The sequence below is a fragment of the Copadichromis virginalis genome, linkage group LG12, assembly GCF_057382275.1.
Source record: "Copadichromis virginalis isolate Kocher_CV1m ecotype Utaka linkage group LG12, C_Virginalis_male_GT1.1, whole genome shotgun sequence".
Taxonomy (NCBI): domain Eukaryota; kingdom Metazoa; phylum Chordata; class Actinopteri; order Cichliformes; family Cichlidae; genus Copadichromis; species Copadichromis virginalis.
In genome coordinates this window covers 24,536,381-24,559,013 of record NC_140629.1, presented here as the reverse complement: position 1 = coordinate 24,559,013, position 22,633 = coordinate 24,536,381, and the positions used below count along the sequence as shown (strand labels likewise).

The 22,633-nt window shown below is 40.5% G+C and overlaps 1 protein-coding gene across 1 annotated transcript in view; it reads left to right on the top strand.

Annotated features, from left to right (window-relative positions):
• ntrk2a (neurotrophic tyrosine kinase, receptor, type 2a) overlaps positions 1–22,633 on the top strand; it is a 107,813-nt gene that overhangs the window by 23,279 nt on the left and 61,901 nt on the right. Inside the window, exons 11-13 of the mRNA XM_085475590.1 lie at positions 1,026–1,040; positions 2,190–2,227; positions 2,560–2,659. Coding sequence (XP_085331716.1) covers positions 1,026–1,040; positions 2,190–2,227; positions 2,560–2,659 — 153 coding nt within the window. The remainder of the gene's footprint in view (positions 1–1,025; positions 1,041–2,189; positions 2,228–2,559; positions 2,660–22,633) is intronic.

Genomic DNA, 22,633 nt, shown 5'->3' with positions numbered 1-22,633 from the left:
TATCTTTTAAATTTCAATTCATAATTAAAGGGCTTATCTCTCTTTTATAATGTTTCTGGAGATACGAGGACCCATCGAGCATTGAGCCAGGACACCACAGTCTGCACTTTACAACTCCAACATAGTTCATCACTGACCCACAATACAGACTGCACGTGTATACACTTTGGATAACATGAATTAATATCAATTACCGGTTAATTTACTTTCAAAAACATTTTATGATGTGAAACATCTAGACAACTTTAGAAACTTGTTATATAGCGATCCAATCTGATTACCAAGCTGTAAACTGAACTAGAACATTACGTGTAAGCTTGAAATTTCTACCTTTATTAGAGCATTTTTCTCAAGTCTTCCCTCTGTTCTCCATCTCACAGAGTAAAATGATCATGCATTAGTATTTTTTCTTCCCTGGGAAACACAGTCACTCTGCCCTCAGCTAGCAGACAAATTATGTGTCAAACTGCAAAGAAACTGTTTTCGTGTCATACATATTGAGCTGTTTGAAATGCTGAATTTTCAAGTACTCTCCACTTCAAAAAAGTTACTCCGATTACGCTCACTGCACTTCTGTAGCACTAGCTAGATGAAGCATCTTAAGCACAGCTTTGCATCTGAACTGTAGTGACTTAACTGTCTCTGCAGCCCATAAAGACTGAAATCACTTAAAAATATTGTGTATTAAACTGCCAACCTGATTTAATTACTCATTAACTGAAAGTGCCGGAAAGTTCAGGCTCACTTTTACAACTGGTGTCGTCAACAAACACAAATTACATTTCAGCAATCTTACTCTCACGAACTCTTTTGTTTTTCTTTAGATGTTGAGAGGTTACGTACGCGTACGACCCTGCAGCTAGAACGTGTGCATGTTTAGCACGTGCTGTTTGCACGTCGTGTTTGTGTAATGACTATGTTTTTGAAACAAGCTCAGAAAACAGAGTGCTTGTCTTACAGTTGAAATATGTTTGAGAACTAATTTGTTTCTGTCTGTGTCTTTCTCCAATACGCCCTCCAACCAGCAGATCAAACCACAGGTACAGCCATATCTTTTAGTTGCTCACTCTTATCCACAAGTAACACAGACAATGAATTATTTACGGTAGTTTTGTTTTGTATTTTTGCACATCTGCCACTAGATTTGAAAGACAGAAAAAAACTGCAAAAACAAAAAAAAAGCACCCATCAGTTTGTGATATACGCTCAGGTAGCATGTTGATTACGTTAACTTTACGTCTACAAGTTGTTGAGTTTGTATAAAGTCAGTAATTAAGTAAAACGCCAGATGCTTTGGTTACTTGGACAAGTGATTTGAGCTTAATTGTTTGTAATGTTAAGGTAAGTTTCTCTATTTCAACAAAAAAAAAAAAGGCTTTGAGGAAGAGGTCAGATCAATATGACCGGTGTAAACCACCTTGGATGATGAGGCTGTGAAGTTCTCTTAATCTAACCTTATGAAAATCTGACCTCCTGTTGGAGCAGCTTCCACATGGTGGGATACTTCTGTATAATGATACTCTTGGTCTGCTTTTTGAAAAGCATAGATGAGTTTACATACCTGAGGTCAACCATCAACCCTCCAGTCGGTGGAGAATAATGTCAGGGATGATTCCTGACAGAAGGATAGCAGAAAGAGTGAATGGGAAGTTTCACAAGATGTTAGTGAGACCTTCTGTGATGTACGGTTTGGAGACTCTGGCACTGACAAAAAAGACAGAAGGCCGACCTGGAGGTGCCAAAGTTAAAGATGTTAAGATTTTCATGGGGAGTGACCAGAATAGACATGAGAATAAATGGTTTAGACATGTGTAGAGGATGTATAGAGGATATATTGGACAAAAGATGTTGAAGATGGAGCCCCCAGGAAGGAGGAAGACCTCATGTAATGAAGAAGCACATGTGGAGGGTTGGTGTGACAGAAGAGGATGGTAAGGGCTAGGATGAGATGGAGGCAGATCATCTGGTGTAGCAACCTCTAAAGTGAGAAGCTGAAAAAAGAACAAAATGTAATATTTTAGCTTATTTTGTTAGAAACAGATAAACAATTTTATGCTTCAGATGAACAGTAAATCTTATTGTGTCAGTTGAAACCATATCTTTGTTTGACAGTGAGTAAAAAACACTCCTTTACTTGTCCTTAAATCACAGCTTGAGTTTCTCTTCCTCTCTATCTCTTGCATCAATAGACACCCCTCCTCCGAATCAACACGAGGACAGAGTCGCTGTAAGTCACTTCTATTTTCCTGCAGCTATACGGTTTTGCTGTTTGCCACTGCAAGTTATTTATGGTTTGTGCCTGTTTCTCTTTCATTTATTTGTGTTTCCTGTCTAGAAACACCTGAGCTGGCTCTATTTTTATGTAATGCGTAATTGAATAAACCCAACACATTGAAGATAAAGCAGTCCTTAAGAAAATCTGCCTTTCTTGAGCAGTGATATAAACAGCCTGTGGCCTATACCTTTTGTTGTGGTGGGTTTGGCATTTGGCTTTGTGTAGCTGTCAGTGTGTTTGCTCACCTCTCGGGAGATTTATAACCCCGATTTCTCATTGTACAGGTGTACGTGGTGGTGGGCATCGCTGCTGTAGCCTTCACTGGTTTCCTTGTAATGTTGATTATTCTCAAGTTTGGAGGAAACTCCAAGTTTGGCATCAAAGGTAAGACTTCTTGCTCTAATCTTGAGTTGTGGTCTGTGGGAGAATGAACCGGTGATTTTAGTTTGACGTGGACGGCTTCATGGATACATGAAAACATTAAAGCCTGTTATTAATTAGAGGGAGAGAAACTATGTTATGTGGTCAAAGATATTTCACTGTATGAATTAACCAAAGAACAACAACAGTATATGTTGTTGTTCTTTTGGTTTACATTTCTTCAGTTTACCCAACCTTTTGCTCTGTCACAGCTGAGTAAGACTCCAGATTCCTTGTAACCTTATAATATGTGGATGTATCGAATATTAATATGCCAACATCAAAAGCATATGGGCCAAACAGTGTTCGTCACTGACCACTAAAGCCTTGATTTGTGGTTCCACTTTTGAGGAGGCAAAATATACAGAAATCTAAGTTAAAGGTAGGATGATGGAAAATTAAAGCAATCAGAACCTGAAAGTCTTTGATCATCATGATCCTAATTTAATATGCAGGCCCTCATGTATCCACGAATTCACCCGGTTCGGATGGAAGCGGCTGCTGTTGTGATTAAGTTTCTCTGGGTCTCAGTTCTGCTGGTGCATAACATGCATGTGGACTAAAATGAACTGTAGTCTTTGTCATGTTGATGTGAAATTGATTTGGTACTGTAGCCACTGTTGAAGCCTCCACACACACATGCTTGCACACACTCCGTCTATCTTTTATGCCACATAGTTTTCCTCTTGTTTGAAACAACTGCTTCTGCATTGGCTACAAGTGTCACTAATCTGTTTCCCTCATCTGGTATTTACTATTCTGACTTACTACAGCAGATTTGTCTTTTCTCATTTTTATGCTTGGCTCAGATTTTGTCCTCCTTCTTGTAAACTAACAATAATCACTGAACCACAGTCCTTCCATTTTTCACATCGTACATACAAAAATGGTCATGCTTCATTTTAGTGCTCACATATTCCGTGTGTAGCTATAGAACTATAGGTGTACACATTAATCTTTAATTTTGAAATGAGCCCTTTCAGTCTTTCATTCAGTTTGGTTGAGAAAATAAATACGCGAAATTTACATTCAGGGCAGACGGTCCATGAACTCCTCGTCTTGAGGAAGTCGTTCTTTGCTTTTTAAAGATTTTTGTTTTTAGGAATAAAACGTTTCTTGGCACCGCTTGAGCCATCACCGTTTGATGCAGCGTAGGTTTATATTTCACATTCAAATTAGCGAACCAAAAAGTGAATGCAAATGTAGTCACAGAGTTACTCGATGTGCGTTGCCAAGTGTGTGCGCCTTTATGTGTGTGACTCTCAGTTACACTGTAGAAGTGCAGTATTTTGACAGTGATTGATTTATGGGCCCCCGGAGAAGGAAGGATGTGGGACAGAAGGAGCAAAAGGATACACATTGTGTTTGTGTGTGTGAGATTTCTTAGATGTCTTAGTATCATATATACAGTATATATTTGTGTGTTTGTGAACATCTAAGCATTTTTGCATCCTGTGCAGGAGGTTAGGTCACATTACAGTTTTGCCCTCTGATTGCTTCCCTTGACTCTTCATCTTCCTTCCTTTCAACCCTTCCACCTTCCTCTTTCTGTTCACATTCCCCACACATGTAGAAATACAGATGCATGTGCCCGGCAGCAAGTTTACGCTGCAGTAAGTTTATGGAGAGAGAAATTTCGAGAGGCCTGCATCAGTATGAACAACAGATCTAGACAGGGGGTTCAACAGCTGCGAGTAATCCACAGCAGCACTGAGCCCACTGAAATTAATCTCAACAAGAGAAACACAACTGCTGATGGCAGCTCCTCACCAGTCCTAATCTAAAACAAAAACTATTTTGTCATTGCAAAATAACTAAATCACCCCCACATGATGATGGCGAACTTGTGATCAGAAAGTGTAAAGAGTGCGTGTCAGGCCTTGTACCATATTGAGCAGGTGTGCAGTGAAAAATCGTCACTCGCCTCACTGAGCTGAGGATGATTTGCTGACCGCCTCTTTTTGATAGCTGAGTAAAAAGCTGTGGCTGGTTTACATTATTTATGCCGACTGCATTATTCTGCTCCTCTCTCATCAATAACACATGGACAACGTTTGGTACTGGTTTCCTTGCATGATCTCTTCGCTGCTTCTTGACACTAGAAGGATGATTTCATTTAGTGTGTATAGTAGTTTGTTTTCTCGTGTTGGCACAAAGGAGCAGGTAATATTTAAGTCTGCAGTAGGTTCACATGTGTGCATGCATCAGCAGCGGTGACATGTTGCAGTGTTTACTGTTGTAATCTGATCGAGCCCGTCTTCATGTTGGGGATAATTTATTATCCAATGGTAATTTTCTTGTTTTAGCTTTAGACACTCATGTGGAGCCTGCTGCTGTATGAAAGCTATATGTAATAATCTGAAAGCATCAGACTTAGCTTTGTCCTCATAATGTTTTATTAAAAAACAGGCTGCATTTAAGGCTTTATGATTTTTATTGGTCACTGCTGATGCTGACATATGGAAAAAATGCAGACTACGTCCTGAGTGCAGAAACATGCATAGCAGAAGCCTAATGATTAGGGTTGGCACATTACCAGAATTTGAAACTTGAAAGCGATAGGCTGGAAAATAATTGATATGTGGTAGGATTTTCATTATTATATGAGGAAAAGGTGACAAAAATAAAGATAATATCTTATGATACAAACAACATAACAGTCATGTGTGTGTTTGAGTGTATACAGTTTTTAACAAATATATAAATTAGTCGGGCTCACCTCTACACATGGCTTGGGCTCTGGAACCAGTCTCCTGGAGAGGGGCTGGACTCTGTCTCAGTCTGGAGTTGCCCCTGGTGAGAGGCGGCGGGCTGGGGTGGGTATCCTAATATCCCCTCGGCTTGCTGCCGGTATGTTGGGGTTTTTCCCGGTGGACGAGAGGGTTTGTTCCCTGCGCCTCAGGGTCGGGGAACGGGTCCTGACTGTCATCTGCGCTTATGCGCCGAGTGGCAGTTCAGAGTACCCAGCCTTCTTAGAGTCCCTGGGGGGGGGGGTGCTGGAGGGTGCTCCACCTGGAGACTCTGTTGTCCTGCTGGGAGACTTCAATGCTCACGTGGGTAACGACAGCGAGACCTGGAGGGGCGTAATTGGGAGGAACGGCCTCCCTGATCTGAACCCAAGCGGTGCTCTGTTATTGGACTTCTGTGCTAATCACAGTTTGGCCATAACGAACACCCTGTTCGAACATAAGAGTGTCCATAAGTGCACGTGGCATGTCCCACCGGGAGGAGGCCCCGGGGCAGACCCAGGACACGCTGGAGAGATTATATCTCTCGGCTGGCCTGGGAACGCCTTGGTATTCCCCCGGATAAGCTGGAGGAGGTGGCTGGGGAGAGGGAGGTCTGGGCCTCTTTGCTTAGGCTGCTGCCCCTGCGACCAGGGGCAGCAGACAAAGCGGATGAAGCGGATGAAGATGGATGGATGGATGGATGGATGGATATAAATTACCCGTAAAAACAAGAAACTGAACTATTTTAGAAATGAGACTAAAGCTTGTCTAAAACTAAAATATTATTATCATTATTATTTTTTCACATTTTTTCAAATTCACATTTTTTAATCAAAACTTGAACCGGCACAATGGACTAATCAGAGAAGTCAGAAATTAATCACACATAACATTCAGTCACTAAAACAAATTTTTCTGTTCAAGAATGCAAGTAAATAACTATAATTTAGCATCTTAATAAAAAAAAAGCTTTTCTATTTTTTTGCAAAACCGTAAATCTGAAAACTCATGGATAACAAAATAATTATTTTTTAACAGATTTTTTTTTTTTTGCATTACCATTACAGAAACATTTTTTTAAAATGACTTTGGTAAGTAACAAATCATACAAAAGACAACTTTTTAAGGTTGTGTGGTAGCGCTGTACCTCTGTTTACACTAGTGGTGTGCGGATTGATATTGAAATGTATCCATTCCTCCAATACCAGTTATTTATGTTCTAGAATAGATTCTCATATTAAAATATCGATATTTTAGTAATTTGGGGTAAATTTGTAGTTTATCATTAACAGGAACACAGTGGAAAGAAACTATATCATTGAGATCATCTAAATTGGAACTACTTCCTCTTCCGCCTTTCATAGTCATATGTGAAATACGGCTGTATAAATGTGTCGCAGCCCTTTGGCGTGCACATTCGCAATAATGGCTGAGCGTAAACCGAGTCATATGTGGACGTATTTTACCTCCACAAACAGCCAAGACGCAGTTTGCGATACATGTTGCAAGACCACTAACCTCGTCAAACACCTCAGAGTAAATCATATCACAGAATATGATGAGTTTATGTTGAGGCGAACCAAAGAGGAGGAGAGGAGTGGGACAGGCGCTGCTGGGCGAGACAGACGTCTCTCGCGGAGTCCTTTAGTGTTGCAGGCAGGCACTATCCAGGTACAGAGGAGGAAAATGCTGGGTACATAGGCTAGGTCTCATGAACAGTCTTGGGGAGTAATGGAATACATGTACCGGAGTTATGTATTTAAAGTACAAATTCAAATTCAAATTCAAATTTTATTTGTCACACACACACAACCATACACAGTATGACATGGGGGTGAAATGCTTGTAGCTGTACAATGCCCGACCATTAAATGACAGAAGAAAAGTTTTACAATATTTACAATTTACTACAAAAATTTACAAATTAACTTAGGAATTTACAGTAAAGAATGTGCAAATAGCAGAAGAGATTATAAAGATAAGGATTATAAATTATAGGAATTATAGGATTATAGGAAATGTGTGGTGGTGCGTGTGGTGACGTGTGTGAGAGTCCAGTCTTATAGTGACGTGTTTGGGAGAGTCCAGTCCTACACCTGGTTCAGGCCCCGAATAGCCTGGGGGAAGAAGCTCCTCCTCATCCTCTCTGTTTTGGCCTTAAGGGAGCGGAAGCGCTTCCCAGACCTCAACAGTGAGAAGAGTCCATTGTTGGGATGGGAGAGGTCCATCATAATCTTCCTAGCTTTGGACTTGCACCGCTTGGTGTAGATGGACAGCAGGTCAGGGAGCTCTGATTGAATGATGCGTTCTGCCGAGCGCACCACCCTTTGCAGATCTCGTCTGTCCTGCTTGGTGCTGTTCCCAAACCAGGTGCAGATGTTTGACGTCAGGACGCTCTCGATGGTGCAGGAGTAGAAGTTCTTGAGCACCTTCAGTGGCAGATGGAAGTCTCTAAGTCTTCTGAGGAAGAAGAGACGCTGACGGGCTTTCTTAACCAGGGTGTTGATGTGACAGGACCATGACAGGTCCTGAGTGATGTGGACACCCAGGTATCGGAAACTGTCCACTCTCTCCACTGGCGTGCCACTGATGATGAGGAGTTTGTAATTCCTCGCCTGCTTTGTAGTGAAGTCCACGATCAGCTCCTTAGTCTTGCTGATGTTTAGGAGGAGGTTATTCTCCTGGCACCAGGTCTCCAGGTTCCTAATCTCCTCCAGGTAGGCTGTCTCGATGTTGTCGGAGATCAGGCCCACAACAGCAGTGTCGTCAGCAAACTTGACAATGGAGGTGGTGTCGGATGTGGCTACACAGTCATAAGTGTACAGTGAGTACAGCAGGGGGCTTAAAACACAGCCCTGAGGCACTCCAGTGCTGAGTGAGATGGAGGGGGAGACTTGTTTTCCTACCCTCACTGATTGGGGTCTGTCTGTGAGGAAGTTGAGGATCCACTGACACAGTGATGAGCTGAGTCCTAGATCCGTCAACTTGGTGAAAAGCTTAGAGGGAATTATTGTGTTGAATGCTGAACTGTAGTCCACGAACAGCATCCTAACATAATTCCCTCTGCCAGTGTCCAGGTGACTCAGGGATGTGTGGAGCAGGTGAGATATGGCATCGTCTGTGGAAAGATTAGTCCGGTAAGAAAACTGAAGTGAGTCGATGGTGGGAGGAAGTGAAGAAGTGATGTGATCTCTCATCAGTCTTTCAAAACACTTCATCACAATTGAAGTCAGTGCTACAATATGAGTAACTGTATTCTGTTACAGTTACCATTTAAAAAGGTGGTAATCAGAATACAGTTACTTTGTTGAAATGAATGGATTACACGGCGGTCTTTTCCTGTTTCATATGTTAGGCTATGCCCTCTCTATTTTTGGTAATTCCGTGTCGTTGGAAACCCAAACAAAACACGCAATAGGAGCATACTTGGAGTATATATATATATATATATATATATATATATATATATATATATACAAAAAACTTGAATATTATAATGTTTATTTATCAGATAAAATAAGTTAAATGTCACCATTATTATTGCCCGGCCGGAAACAGCGGGGGTGTCCAAATTCAGAGGCTGCATCCACCTGAAGACCCGGCCTTCGTGGCCTAAGTGGGCCGGGTCCTCCGAAAGCCAGGTAGGCCAGAAGTGAGCGACTGTTACATTTGACGGTCAGAATTACGTCACGAGCTCTCGGTGGAGTGAAACTCTGCCGTCTGCTCCTTGCTATCTAAAATATAACCGGACGCTGGCGTAAATTCTTGACCATCTCACATTTCTGTTCAATCAGTTTTCTGTTTGACATTTATTCAGTTGTATGAAGACCCTGGAGGAATCCTCCCAAGGGATTAATAAAGTTTCATTTAATCTAATCTAATCTAATAACTTTAATCTCAGCCAAACCAATTTACTAACAAACAAATAAAACACTGAAAAAAGCCAAACAATTACATTTTTAAGGTATCCGAGTGACTTATATATCATGTTTAGCCTGAGTAGCGAAAGACCGTGCGGGTCTGAAAACGATGAAGCCGGGGGTTCGCTGTTCTCACCGGCTCGAGTGACAATTGAACCCCCCGGCTAGCTATTGAGCCAGTGTTGCCAATTTAGCGACAAATCTGGTGACTTTTTCTGGTATTATTGGAGACTTATTTATGACGATTTTTTGATGTGAAAACGCGTATCGCTCGTACTCTCAACAAGCAGCGGTGCTGCCGTGGGCACCTCACCCGTGCCAAAGCGCTCACAGGCGGAGGATAGTCCTCCCCCAGCTGCTATCAGGGCAGGAGATGTTCGCACCTACGCGTCCACTGCAAATGAATCGCGCATGAGCGAAGCCGCTGCTCCCGCACTGACTGTAACGCAGTCAGTTCTTCTTTTACTGTTATGCTTTTTTGTGGATCACAAGGTTTAAAACTACTTATAAAAACACACACACACAAAGTAACTCCACCAGAGTGCCTCCAAAGGATGCAGGCTGGGACACAGCTTCTGTCTCTCGCTAGCAAAGTTGACCCAGACAGTTAAGCTAGTTCTCGGCTACGAGCCCGACACATAACCTAAGGTATTAGCCAGAGGTCCCTTTACTATGGTTCAGAGCCGCAGACCTGTTCTGTTTTATACACACAGAATACTTTTCTATACGAGATCGCTGCAAAAAGTGCAGCCTTACCTAGTGTCCACTCTACTGTTACTCATTTTATATTAAGATTTAAAAATCTAGTTGGTATTGGTATGACGAGTAGCCTTCGGTAGTGATGTGCGATACCACTGATTTCCTTTCCGATCCGATACCAAGTAAAATTCAGGGTAGTATCGACGATACTGATCCGATACCAATACTCTGTACAAAAACTTAATGTTTCATTGTCTTTCATAATACAATATATACTTTCATTATGTAATTGTAGTAATAATATAAGGATATAGCTTCATAATGATTTCAGTACATCAGACTACTTGTTCTTATTGCTCAATAATGCAGAATAATCATATAGAAAAAAAAAACTTGAGGTTGTGCGCTATTTGAACACCTTGCCTGCCTGCAGCACTAAAGGACTCCGCGAGAGACGTCTGTCTCGCCCTAGCAGCACCTGTCTTCTCTTTGCCTCAAGATAAACTCATCATATTCTGTGATATGATTTACTCTGAGGTGTTTGACGAGGGTAGTGGTGTTGCCAAAACACATCACTCTTGCCACATGTATTGCAAACCACGTCTTGGCTGTTTGTGGAGGTAAAATACGTCCACACATGACTCCATTTATGCTCAGCCATTGTTTTGAGTGTGCATGCCCTGTGTATTTTATTTTATTTGTAGATGATTGCCCAAGAGCAGCAACACTCACAAGATGCCTTGTAGAGATGATTGTGAAGTACCCCCAGCCTCTGTCCATAGTGGAGGACCAAAGTTTCCAGGGATTTGTGAGAGCTCTTGACTCAAAATATGAACTCCCAGGAACAAAAACACTGACAGAGACTCATCTTGTAAATTTGTTTGATGAATGCAAAGGCAAAGTAAGAGCATCTTTGCAAAATGCTTCTAGTGTTGTACTTACCACTGATATGTGGACCTCACTGTCCACAGAGGCATATTTGACTGTAACATGTCATTTCATTGAAAACTGTCAAATGAGAGAATTTGTCCTAGAAACCCACTCTTTCCATGGGCAGCAGATGATATCAGCTCAGCGCTTAAGCGCATCACAGAAGAATGGTGCATAACTGAGAAGGTGGTTGCAGTTGTGACAGATAATGGTGCAAATATGGTTGCTGCAGTGCACAAAGCTGGCATCATCCCTGTTTTGCACACACACTGAATTTAGTTGTAAAGGACAGTGTAAAATCTGTCCCGGAAGTGGTGCAGGTGCTGGAAAAATGCAGTGTGATTGTTTCACCACAGCACAAACGCTACAGAGAAGCTCAGGGATATTCAGCAACAGTTGAAAGTGGCAGAACACAAGCTAATTCAGTCAGTAGATACCTGCTGGAACTCTGTCTTTCACATGGTGGAGAGGCTCTGTTAGCAAAATGAAGCTGTGACCACAGCCCTCTGCCTTTTAGGGAAGAATGCATTGTGCTTAAATGTGGGAGAATTATCCCTCATCAAGCAAACAGTTGATGCACTTCGGCCATTTGAAGAAGCAACACAGGAAGTTTTATCTGAAAAACACGTTTCAGTCTCCAAAGTGATTCCACTTGTGTCACCCATTCACAGGGCTGTAGCAGCCTGTGAACGTCAGGGCAGCTCCCTTGCCACACAGCTGGCACAGCAATGTCAGCACAGATTCAGTGGTATTGAGAGCATTCACTGTCTAGTGGCAAGTACATTTCTGGATGTTAGGTTTAAACACCTTGGTTTCCGAGACAAAGACAATGTTGACATATTAAAAAAAACGTCTCCACACTGAAATGCAGGAAGTGTATCAGACAGGACAGTCTGCTCCCACTCTAACTGTAAGCTCAACACCTACTGTTAGCTCTGCCTCAGGGCCTTCTACTTCAGAGTCTAGACAGAGTCCTGCACCCGCAGGTCCAGCTGCAACAAAAGGAGGGATATGGACAGATTTTGACATGGCCAACATCACCGGTCAGCTTCCAGTGATGCACCCATTGAATTACGCCAGTACTCACAGGAAAAACTCATTCCCCGAGATAAGGATCCACTGGTTTGGTGGCAAGAGCATGAACAAACCTTCCCATCCCTAAGCAGACTTGCAGTGAGATACCTGGGAATTGTCTTTTCAAAGGCAGGAGAGGTTGTGAGCAAAAAACGGAGCAGACTTGAAGGGAAAACTGTAAATATGCTGTTGTTCCTAAACAAAAACCTTTGAATAAGGGAAAGTGTTACTGTCAAATGTTTTTGTTGAAATGTCCAGGCACGTTAAATATTAAATGACATGTTAAATTACGTGTTCACATAGCCCACAACTTAAGGCTTTTTTATTTGTAGGTGATAATTCTGCATTATTAAACAATAAGAACAAGTAGTCTGATGTCCTGTAATCATTATAAAGCTATAATTTGAAATACAATAAAACATTACGTTTTTGTGCAAAGTACCGGTATCGGATCAGTATCTTCAAATTTTTCTTGCCATTGGATCGGAAGGGAAATCATTGGTATGGCACATCACTACTTGGCATCACATTTTTCTTGCTCAATAAATAGAGCCGTTAAAGCAGCCTGTCACTGTTTCTGTCTAGTTGCGGACTTTTCCTTGCTTCAGTCTGGCACATGAAGAGAGACAAAATGCTTTTCAGATACAAATAATTGTTTTACTTTTTTAAATGAACAGTTTCTTAATGTTACTGACATTTGCTGCATAGCTCCCACAATAATGTTATTGTTTTATTACTAGCCATAGCTGCTAGCTGTCGGGCAACTGTTGGTGTTAGCATGTATGCCAGCCATGCTAATATTTCTGATAGCTGTTCAACAGTTAAATGTTGTTGAAATGGAAGATTTACTGACCTGGAATATTGTCTTAGAGTTTTTTCAGTGTTGTGAAGGTCAGCTACTTCAACTGCTAGCAAGGTGAGTGTGCCTCTCTGTCTGCAGCAATGCTGTATGAAGCTATGTGTCATCGGAAGAGGCGAAGACGGTAGTTTTGTACTCATTCTGTTACAAATGAGCATAGAAATGAGCAATTATAATTTTTATTATCAATTAGTATATGAGTATAAATACTTTTTAAAAAACCCTCTAAAGGCACAGTACGAGTAAAAGCATATTTTGCTTATTGTTTAAATTATTAAGGTTGAAAATATGTTGAGTTTAGTCCAGTTTAATCTCTTCGTAAACGTGAAGCGTAAAAGAAATCCCCACCAAAAAAGAGTCTACGTGGAAATTACTGTGTGTCCCATTTAATCTTACCTCCATAACTTTAAATTAAACAATAACAACATTAAGGGTATGCTATTCAGAGTAACAGTGACATTGTTTATGGATGAAAGCATGTCCACAGAGTCAGTAAGATACAATCAGTTAGCTCTTTGGATTTAAGACAGAGATTTGGATTCAAGACAGAGACACTAAACTGTGGAATTTCTCCCACCATTTGAGTTTCCATGGTACTTGTCAGTACCATTTAGGATCTAACCTGTTCCCAAATAAGACTAAACCTGCCTGATCGATACAGCCCCAGAGAGAAAGCAAACAAGGTTTTTGGAGACTAATTGTGTGGTCTGCCACCTCGTCTGTGTCTGGTTCCACAATACCAAGGCTGCATCTCTTGGAATAAAATTTAGAGCTGTATTGTGGATGAGTCCTACTTTACCACAAGATTCAGACCCTGAAAATTAGAGGTAGAACAGGAACACACTGGCTTAAATAGGCCAATTGAAAGCCTAACAGTTTTCACCAAATTACACATAACAACCACCCAAAACTAAACGCAGAGCTCTGAAAGAGGAACGAACCTAGTTACGTGTAAGTGGGCATGTAGGAAGAAAAGTACAACACAAACGACTGTTATGTGGTAAGAGCGAGGCAGAAATGTCAAGACTGGGGAGGAAAATGATTGATTAAAAGTTTAAAAAAAAAAAAAAAGTAAATATGACATGTGGAAAGTGTGAGACAGGTGGAGAAGCAGAGAGAGAGAGTGAATGTTAAAACTGACATTTGACACGTCAGACTGAGAAAAACAGAGAGTCAGCAAGGAGGTGAGAAAGAGGGAGAGACATTAAAATCTAGCCCAGAGCGGGACAAAGAGAAATAGGAAAAATTGGCAGAAAGAAAGAGATGAAAAGAAAAGTCTTCTCTTGTCCACTTATCAATGATTCATCGTTAGTGCAGGTTTCAATTTTCTCCTTGTTTGGTGGAGTTGCATGCCTCCGTCTTTCTCTCCCTCTCCCTCTTTCTCTCACATGCGCACACAGCGCCTCACTGTCGATCGATCGATACGACACCCTCAAGGTCAGCAGGGCTTCATTCTAGGCCCAAGTCATTACTGAGCATGTTCAGGGTACCCACCACTGCCTCCTCCTCCTTTCCCTTAACTTCCTGTAGAAAAGCAGTACTGGCTTCAGTTGTTCAGCGTTTTAAGAAACCAAAACGAAATCTGAATGAGCTGAACTACAAAGTCAAGACTCTGAAAACAGTCAGTGTACGGCAGAGTAACCTTCAATACCTTTGCAGCACTGACTGAAAGGCGTCAGCACCAAGAGATTGTTAAAAACCAAATACAGGAATCGGGTGCCAGATCAGAGGGTCATTTTCTATGAACAAAGCAAATAATCTATAGCCATGCTTGTGGCAAAGGCACAACAAAAGCACAACAGTGCATGCTAAAATGTTCTTGTGGTAATGTCACATTTACCATGTAAGCATATTTGTATTTTATTTGTATATTAGCAGTAAGCTAGTGGATAGCAGGTTTGTGTGGGATACGTTTAGCCATTAAAGAAGCAAACACAATTTTTAGCAGTGATTCTTTTAACAAATTTAATCTGGGCCAAAGTGACACCACTCCTCGAGTCATGACTGTGCTTAGACCTGTGGGTACGATTTGCATCTCTAAGAAAGAATTTTCTTATTCTTGTATTAAAAAAAACATTGTATGAATTAGTTTGGAATAACAATAATTTAAATAGTAATGCTTAATTTTACATTTTAGGCATAATTTGTGACTAACTTATTTGACTGAGTCATTTTTTTTTTGAACTGCTGTAATTCTTCATGGCATATTTCCAACAAGGTGCTGGAAACATTCTCTGGGAATTTTATTGACATGGTTGCACCACACAGCTGCACATCGATGATGCGAAGCTTCTGCTCCAGCAAATCTCAAAAGTGGTCTATTGGATTGGGATCTGGACACCGTGGTGGCCGTTTGAGTTCAGTGAACTCACTGTCATGTTCGAGAAACCAGTTAAAGATTATTTGAGCTTTGTAACACGGTGTGTTATCCTGTGGGAAGCACTCATCAGAAGATGGAACACTGGGTTAAAAAGGGATGGACATGGTCAGCAACAATACTCAGGCCGCGATGTTTCAGTGATGCTCAACTAGTACAATCCCCGCATCATTACACCACCACTGACAGGCAGGGTGGAGCAATGCTGTCATGTTGTTTACACCAAATTCTGACTCTAACAACTGCATGTCACAACGGAAACTGACACTTGAGACCAGACAACATTTTTCCAAACTTCTATTTTCTAGTGTTGTTAGTTGAGGGGCGTGGCACCTGGTGTGGTCTTCTGCTGCTGCAGCCCGTCTACTTTAAGGTTTGATGCATGTGTGTTCTAACATGCTCTTCTGCATACAGCGTAATGAGTAGTTATTTGAGTTATTATTGCCGTCATATCAGCTCTAAGCCGTCCAATCATTCTTTTATCTAAACTAGGACTTTTCACTCAGAGAACTGTTGCTCACTGGATATTTTCTTTTTTCCAGACAGCATTAAATTTCCCAACCATTTAAAAACAAACCTAAATCCTGTGGTGTTGATTTTTATTACTGTGGGATTGGATTCAATCTGGTCAGATCTGTTAACTGTGTTGCAGCTAACTCTTATCAAATTTTCCATCCATTAAATATCGCTATGCAGTGATTGTCTGCACAATACACAGTACTGCATTTCTGAATGGTTAGGGTTTGTTTTTTTTCACATGGGATAGGGACATATGGAACAGATATTTTCCAAAACAAAAGGAGTAAAATTTTTCTAGCCTGAGCCTTTAGACTCTATGTCAATGTATTCATAAATAAGAAGGGCTCATGTAAAGGTCAGCTGGTTAAGAGTTTTTGTGCTGCCTTCCAGAGTGAAGCTGGACTTTTCTTAGCAACTTTAAAACTTGTTTGCAAGTCAGCGGGTTATTTGTGCTAAATGGCCTAAAGCTCTGCTATTCTGAAATTATAGATACTTGAACTGCCATGCAAAATTGCACACAATTATTTTCCACCTGACAAACTTTGTGCAAAATGAGCCTTGAAAAACATGCAGATGTAATAAAAAATGCTTTAAATTGTTTTACAGCAGGTTCTTATTCAGAGAAACTGACGTTTAACTTTGTCGTGTTTATTTCAGTTAAAGAGGGTCGAGTCTGTGCAGTTCAGTGAGCACAGAAACAACACTGCACAAATAAGTTTGTTGGAGAAAGATGACTGTGACATATTCTCAAAGGAACCGGCTGTTTATTTAAATTTGGGTTTTAACTTTTGTCTGTGCGATTGTCAGTCTGCTCACGTCAATGTGGCCCCAGATCTCCTCTTTAAAAAAGCATCATAACTTATAGCCCCGATTGCTGAAGCTTTAACAATAAAACAGTTTGCAATAAATGGTTTTAATCCTCTTCAATGTAAAATTTATTTTAGTGAAAGTTGATAATTTTATACCTTTTAAACAAAAATACAAACTATATTAACAACGCTAAGCGAACCCTTCTGCAGGAAATGGCTTTAGCCCCATGTGACCCCTTGACATAAAGCATTGATGGATGGCTAGAACAGAAGCCACCCATCTTGGTTGTTTTTGTTTATTATGAACTTTTAGTTGTGGAAGTTTTTCAAGGAAGAGTTTGGTTTGATTGAAGATTTTAATGTTGAGAGCTGGAGAAAGAAAATTCAAAATGCCTACGGCAGATCCTAAGGGCAGCGATTGCTTGAAGTGCTCTGAAAATGGAAACTGCTCTTTTCCAAAGTGAAACGTTGCCTGTAGACCGTGTCTGTGCACTTTCCTGACTGCAGCTTTTTCTTTTTGTTCACGGCGCTAGGTAAGTGAACATCTTTGCAGTCTTTTCCACATTCATTTCTTGCGAGTTCACCTCTGCAGACTGACATATTTGAATTTGTGTTGTTCTTTGATCAGTTGTTGAAATGCTGCAAAGTTTAACAGACACCACAGAAACGTGGCGTGATACTGTAAAATGCCATCATTTTCAGAAGCTGTTTTCAAAATGTCTCATTTTTGCGGAAAATTTCGGAATTGGCTGAAGACAGGAAGTGAAGTAGGCATCGGCAATGTTTACTCATTACCTAAAGTGCCTCCTGTGGTTTCATTTTCTGTTATTTTGTGCAGGATTTGAAAGCTCTCTTCTCTGAAATCAGACAAAGCGGGCAATCAGAAGCCTTGAGAAGGCCTGTTTTGAAAAAGGAAAAATGTTTCTGGTCAGATTCAAAGATGACTACCATCACTTGGTGTTTCTCTCCTCATCTCTGGTTACGCAGCTGTATATCTTTTTGCTGTCTTATATTGGTCGGCCTGACCTTCGCTAAGAGTCGGAGCTGTGAAAAATTAGATAGCTCAAACTGTGACTGTGAGAACAGTGTGTATACATACTATTTAGCAAGAACAGATGAAATTATTACAGAGCAGCTGAGCCTTTAAAATGTTCTTCCACTTTGAAATATGGAGGCTTTTTAAATTCGATCAGTCACTCTGAAATGCTCAGCGTGACCTCATTTTAGTCTTTCCACTGATGGCTACACACATCAAAAAACATAAATGATCGCACAAGTAAAACTATGGCCTCGCGATGCTTACAAAGGATATATTTATCTGCATTTTTAAGACATTAACAACGCCATAGTCTGGGACATGAGGTTCTCTGGCGGCAGTTGAAATATATTAATGCAAATAATTTTCAGTAATGTTATCTTCAGATGGATATCTGCCCCTTAGGATAGATCAGGCTGGAAATAATAACTTGACCGTCAAGTAATCACTACATAAACATGAGCATTATTTTCCTCAGAGTGCAGCTGTTTTGCTCGAGAATATTCTGATATTCACTTGGCAACACAGCAAATATAATTAGACTCTCTTTTTGCTGAACTGAACTCATTGTTCCACTATACCACAAAAAAATCATCTGTGAGAAGAAAAATGAAAAAGCATGAAGGGAAATCGTAGAATTCAGTTTCATCAAAAACACAGAAAGGTTCTTACTCTGTTTACTTGAAGGCCAACAGTTTTATCGAAACAAATATAACATCTAACAAAGGCTAGACAGCGGTTTGTTTACCACATACACAACAGAGGTAGTCTTTTACTGGTTATGATAAATGAAACCAGGAACTAAACAAGCAAACAAACAAATAAACAAAACAGAAGTATTTGTCCTTTTCTGATTTCTTTGGGGGGGGGGGGGGTTTCATAGTGGTCACACATGTTTCAGATCAAACACATTTTAGTGTCAGATTAAGATTAAATATAAAACGTCATTTATAAATATTGATTAATTTTTTAAGAAAAAAAAGCCAACCAAACCTACCCGACCCTATGTGAAAAAGTAATTAACCCCTAAACTTAATAAACGGTTATGCAAATCTTGGCAGCAAGACCTGCATTTAAGTGTTTGCAATAACTGCTAATGAGTATTTCACATCACTGTGGAGCAATTTTGGCCAACCCTGCTTTGCAAAATTGTTTAAATTCAACCACATTTGAGTTTTTTCCAACATGAACAGCCTGTTTAAGGTGACGCCAAAGCAGTTGAAACCACCTTGAAGCAATCCAAATTCTTCATTTTTTTGAAATTTCAAAAGTCATTTAAAGGTGGCATGATGTGCTGCTTTATGAAAACTTTTAGCTTCTATTCAAGTGATTTTTTTTAATTCAACTGGTCTGGCAGGAATCAGTCTGGGTGTGGATTGTGACATAGAGCATGAAGTAACTGTGGTTAACCACAATCACTTCATGATTTAACAAGGGGGCAATTACTTTTTTGCACAGGGGCACGTCAGTTTGCGTAGCTTTTTTCCCCTTTAATAAATGAATTCATCATTCATATTACTTGCTTGTATATTTGTATAACTGTGTAGTGGCAACTTGTGAAGTTTTTTTGTTATATTTTTTAAGAAGTAAAGTTCAATTTCAGAAACAGACGTTGGAGCTAGTGTGTTATACCAACTCCAGGCAGGTTGATTGCTTTCTTAGATTTGTAAAACTTTTATAATAATATTTAAAATAATAAAAGTTACAGGTACTTAGATTCCGCATACATTGTATGTATATTTTTTGTTCTCACTGATATTTTTCTCTATCAATCCAGTTTTGTATGACTTTCATCAGTCTCTGTATTTATAATCATGTCACATCAGTGCTTTTTAAAAATCCGAAATGTTCTGGCATCCCATAGGGACTCGAATCAAAAGCACCCAATTCTGCCCAAGCAGTTTTAATAAACAGAAGTATTTATTTGGTTAATAATTGCCACGGGTCTTAAAGTAAACACAGTATCAAGTTAGGTGTGCTCTTTCAATTACTTTTAGGAAGAAAGATTGTTGCTGCATTGATCATCTGGAAATTATCATGACATGACAACCTATGACAGCTGTGGCATGCCCTGGTCACACATGAAAAAGAGAGCTAAAACCTTGCATGCTCTAATCCAAGAAACAATGACTGTGCTGGGAGTTATCTCCATCTGCTCATGTGACTGTCAAATGCTCGCCTGGAAAATCTGCTTGGAAAAAAATGTTACCTTTGTCCTGAAACACAGAGAAGAAGGTATCAGCTGCTCTGAAATCGTGTGCTTTAACTGTGCGCCTAGACGCCTCCTAGGTGAAGTGTTTCTGGCATCTTGAACTGGCAGATGTCCCTGAGGCAGAGCAAGACATACTGGAAAGATGAACTCCTTGTGGCTGACTGATTGCATGTTTATTTAAATGTTTTTAGAGTCAAAGTGACCCTGACTGGTTTGGGACTCAGAGGTGGTCTACTAAACAGAGGTCAGTTGCTCAATCTGTGGCTCCTTGGACAAGATACTGAACGCCAAGTCGCCTTCGATGGATGGAAGTGCGACTGTGTGAATGTTAGGTTAAAAGTGCTCATAAAACACAAATGTATAGAAAACAGCCATTTCATGAATGTGTGTGTGAATGGGTGAATGAGGCTTGTAATGACAGAGATCTCAAATTGAGCAGAAAAGCACTATATAAGCACCAAACACAACACGTAATGGTTACCTGAAATGACTGAATGATCCAAGGATAGGAAATAAGCTTTTAAGTGGTTTGTACTTCAAATATGATTTGAGCATTTTCCTGGCTTGTGCCAGAGTGATTCACGTTGTATTTATTCTCGGGAAATTAGCAGTTGGAATTTTTTTAATTCTATAGTCATCAGATTTTGAGTTCACACCATGGGTGCTTGCCTATGCAGAAGGATTTCATGTGTCAACAGGTACACCATGTCAGCGTGACGTTGTTGCTCAGACAGTATGACAGTGCCTTGCTGTTCAAGGTCCTGCTGGTTGCTTAGGACACGTCATTGCTGCCAAAGAGTGTGTACGTTGAATCACGGTTTGGCTTTTTCTTGGCAGCAGGTTGGATAGCCGTATTATAGCCTCTATGTTAATGAGGTTTTAGCTATCAATCAACCCCTAGTCTTGCTGGACTAAGGCAGCTACTCAAGAGGCCAAGAGACACAGAGAGAAACACACATGGAAGTGCAAAGTTTCCTTGAATATGTATGAGAGTTGGCAAAAGGGCATGCCAGTATCGTTTATGGTGTCTGGCTGCTTTTGCGTTTCATATTTGTGCATTTGTGTAGCATTTTCTGCACAGCGGGGGCCAAAAAAGTGGTGCGAGAGAGAAAGAGAGCATCAGTGCAGAGCAGTTGGGAACAGCACTATAACAGATAGAGGTTTATTGATGGATCAATTGATCGTTGAGCCAGGATGCTTCTGTCTTCTTGGCTCTGTTTTCATATAGCGGCCTAATGCTAAGGTCAGCAGCTCTGTTTTTGTGGATTCTGTTTTATGACCTTGCGTATCTGGAAGAGGCAGCTTGAAGCCGACACAGACAGAAAAGCAAATGTCTTTCCTAAAAAACTGATTACACTGAGTGGTAGTCAGAGTGCTCTCAAAGTTATGAGGAAAACATCATTTATGTGAATCCCGTATGCCTGACACTGTTTTTAAAATGCTTTTAGGACAATCAGATCTGGTGTGGATGACACACCCAGTGTAAATGACCAAGAAGATGATCTGGGATGCAATTTGTTTTTCCCAGCTGGTCTGTTGTCGACTTGTTGCTGTGCTTGGAAACATTGTCATTTTGCATGATCCAGCTTGGGCCAAACTTTAGCTGTCAGACCGATGGACTCACATTTCACCCTAGAAAGTATCGTGTCCCAACAGGGCTTTGTATATCAAACACAACTGTTTGATACTCCCTGTTAAACAAATACTTTACTGGTGACATAATAACTCTACAGAGTAGGAGCTTTGATCTTTAAGAGGAATGCAAGTAAAATATAAAAACTAGTGGTAGTTATGTTATTACATCTTCCAAAACTGAAAGATGTCTGCAAATATTCATAGTCGAGGTTCTGAAGCCTGAGAATGACTTATTAAATATCAGATTTTCACTGTAATGAGCAGCTATGATTCACAGTAATGTACAGCTCTTTGTGATAACGGTTAAATGCTGTAAATACTTGTGGGGGGGAATAACAAGCTATTGTATTTATTTGTTTTTCCTTACTTAGTGTGACTGTTTTTGTCATTAACAAGCAGATAGACACAGGGGAGTGTAATATAAATATTAAAGTTTAAAAAAATATTCTGGGCTCTAAGGAAAACTAATGTATCATTATAATGACCAAGCTGCTGAGAGAGTTACTCTGTACAGTATCTAATAAGACGAGAGGCCTTTTTAAAAAAAAAACATTTTTACAGTTCGAAACAGTTCGAAACTACAGCGGCGTCTCGACACAGACAAACTACCAAACTGAGGCAGTGACAGATGTCTCACAGCTGTCTCCTTGAGCCAGTTTTGAAGTTTTTCTCTTTGTCTCATTTAGTGCAATACAGGATTGACATTCAGGGCAAGTGGCGGTGAAAAGGCAGTAAATAATCGTGCAGGTAGATTTTCATTGCAGTTCATTTTTAATGTGAATAAAATGGAAACATTGATGCTGTTCAGCTCCTGGCTTTGACATATAGTGTAGTTTTTCTAATGCATGGACCAGTGTTTGTATGTGTGTTCGTGTGTATGGTTGTCAGAAGGTCTGCAGTGTGACATGGTCAACTTCCGTTGCCCGTTGCATACTGTTGCCGTGGCAACCTGCGTCATTGCCAACCCGCGCCGCTCCAAAACTAAATCATTATCACTTGCTGAGTATGAAGGTAGTGATTCACTCCTCTTGCACACACACACACACACACACACACACACACACACACACACACACAGATATACATATATATGAATGAGGACTCATGATCCGACACCTGGTACCGACTAAAGTCAGTTG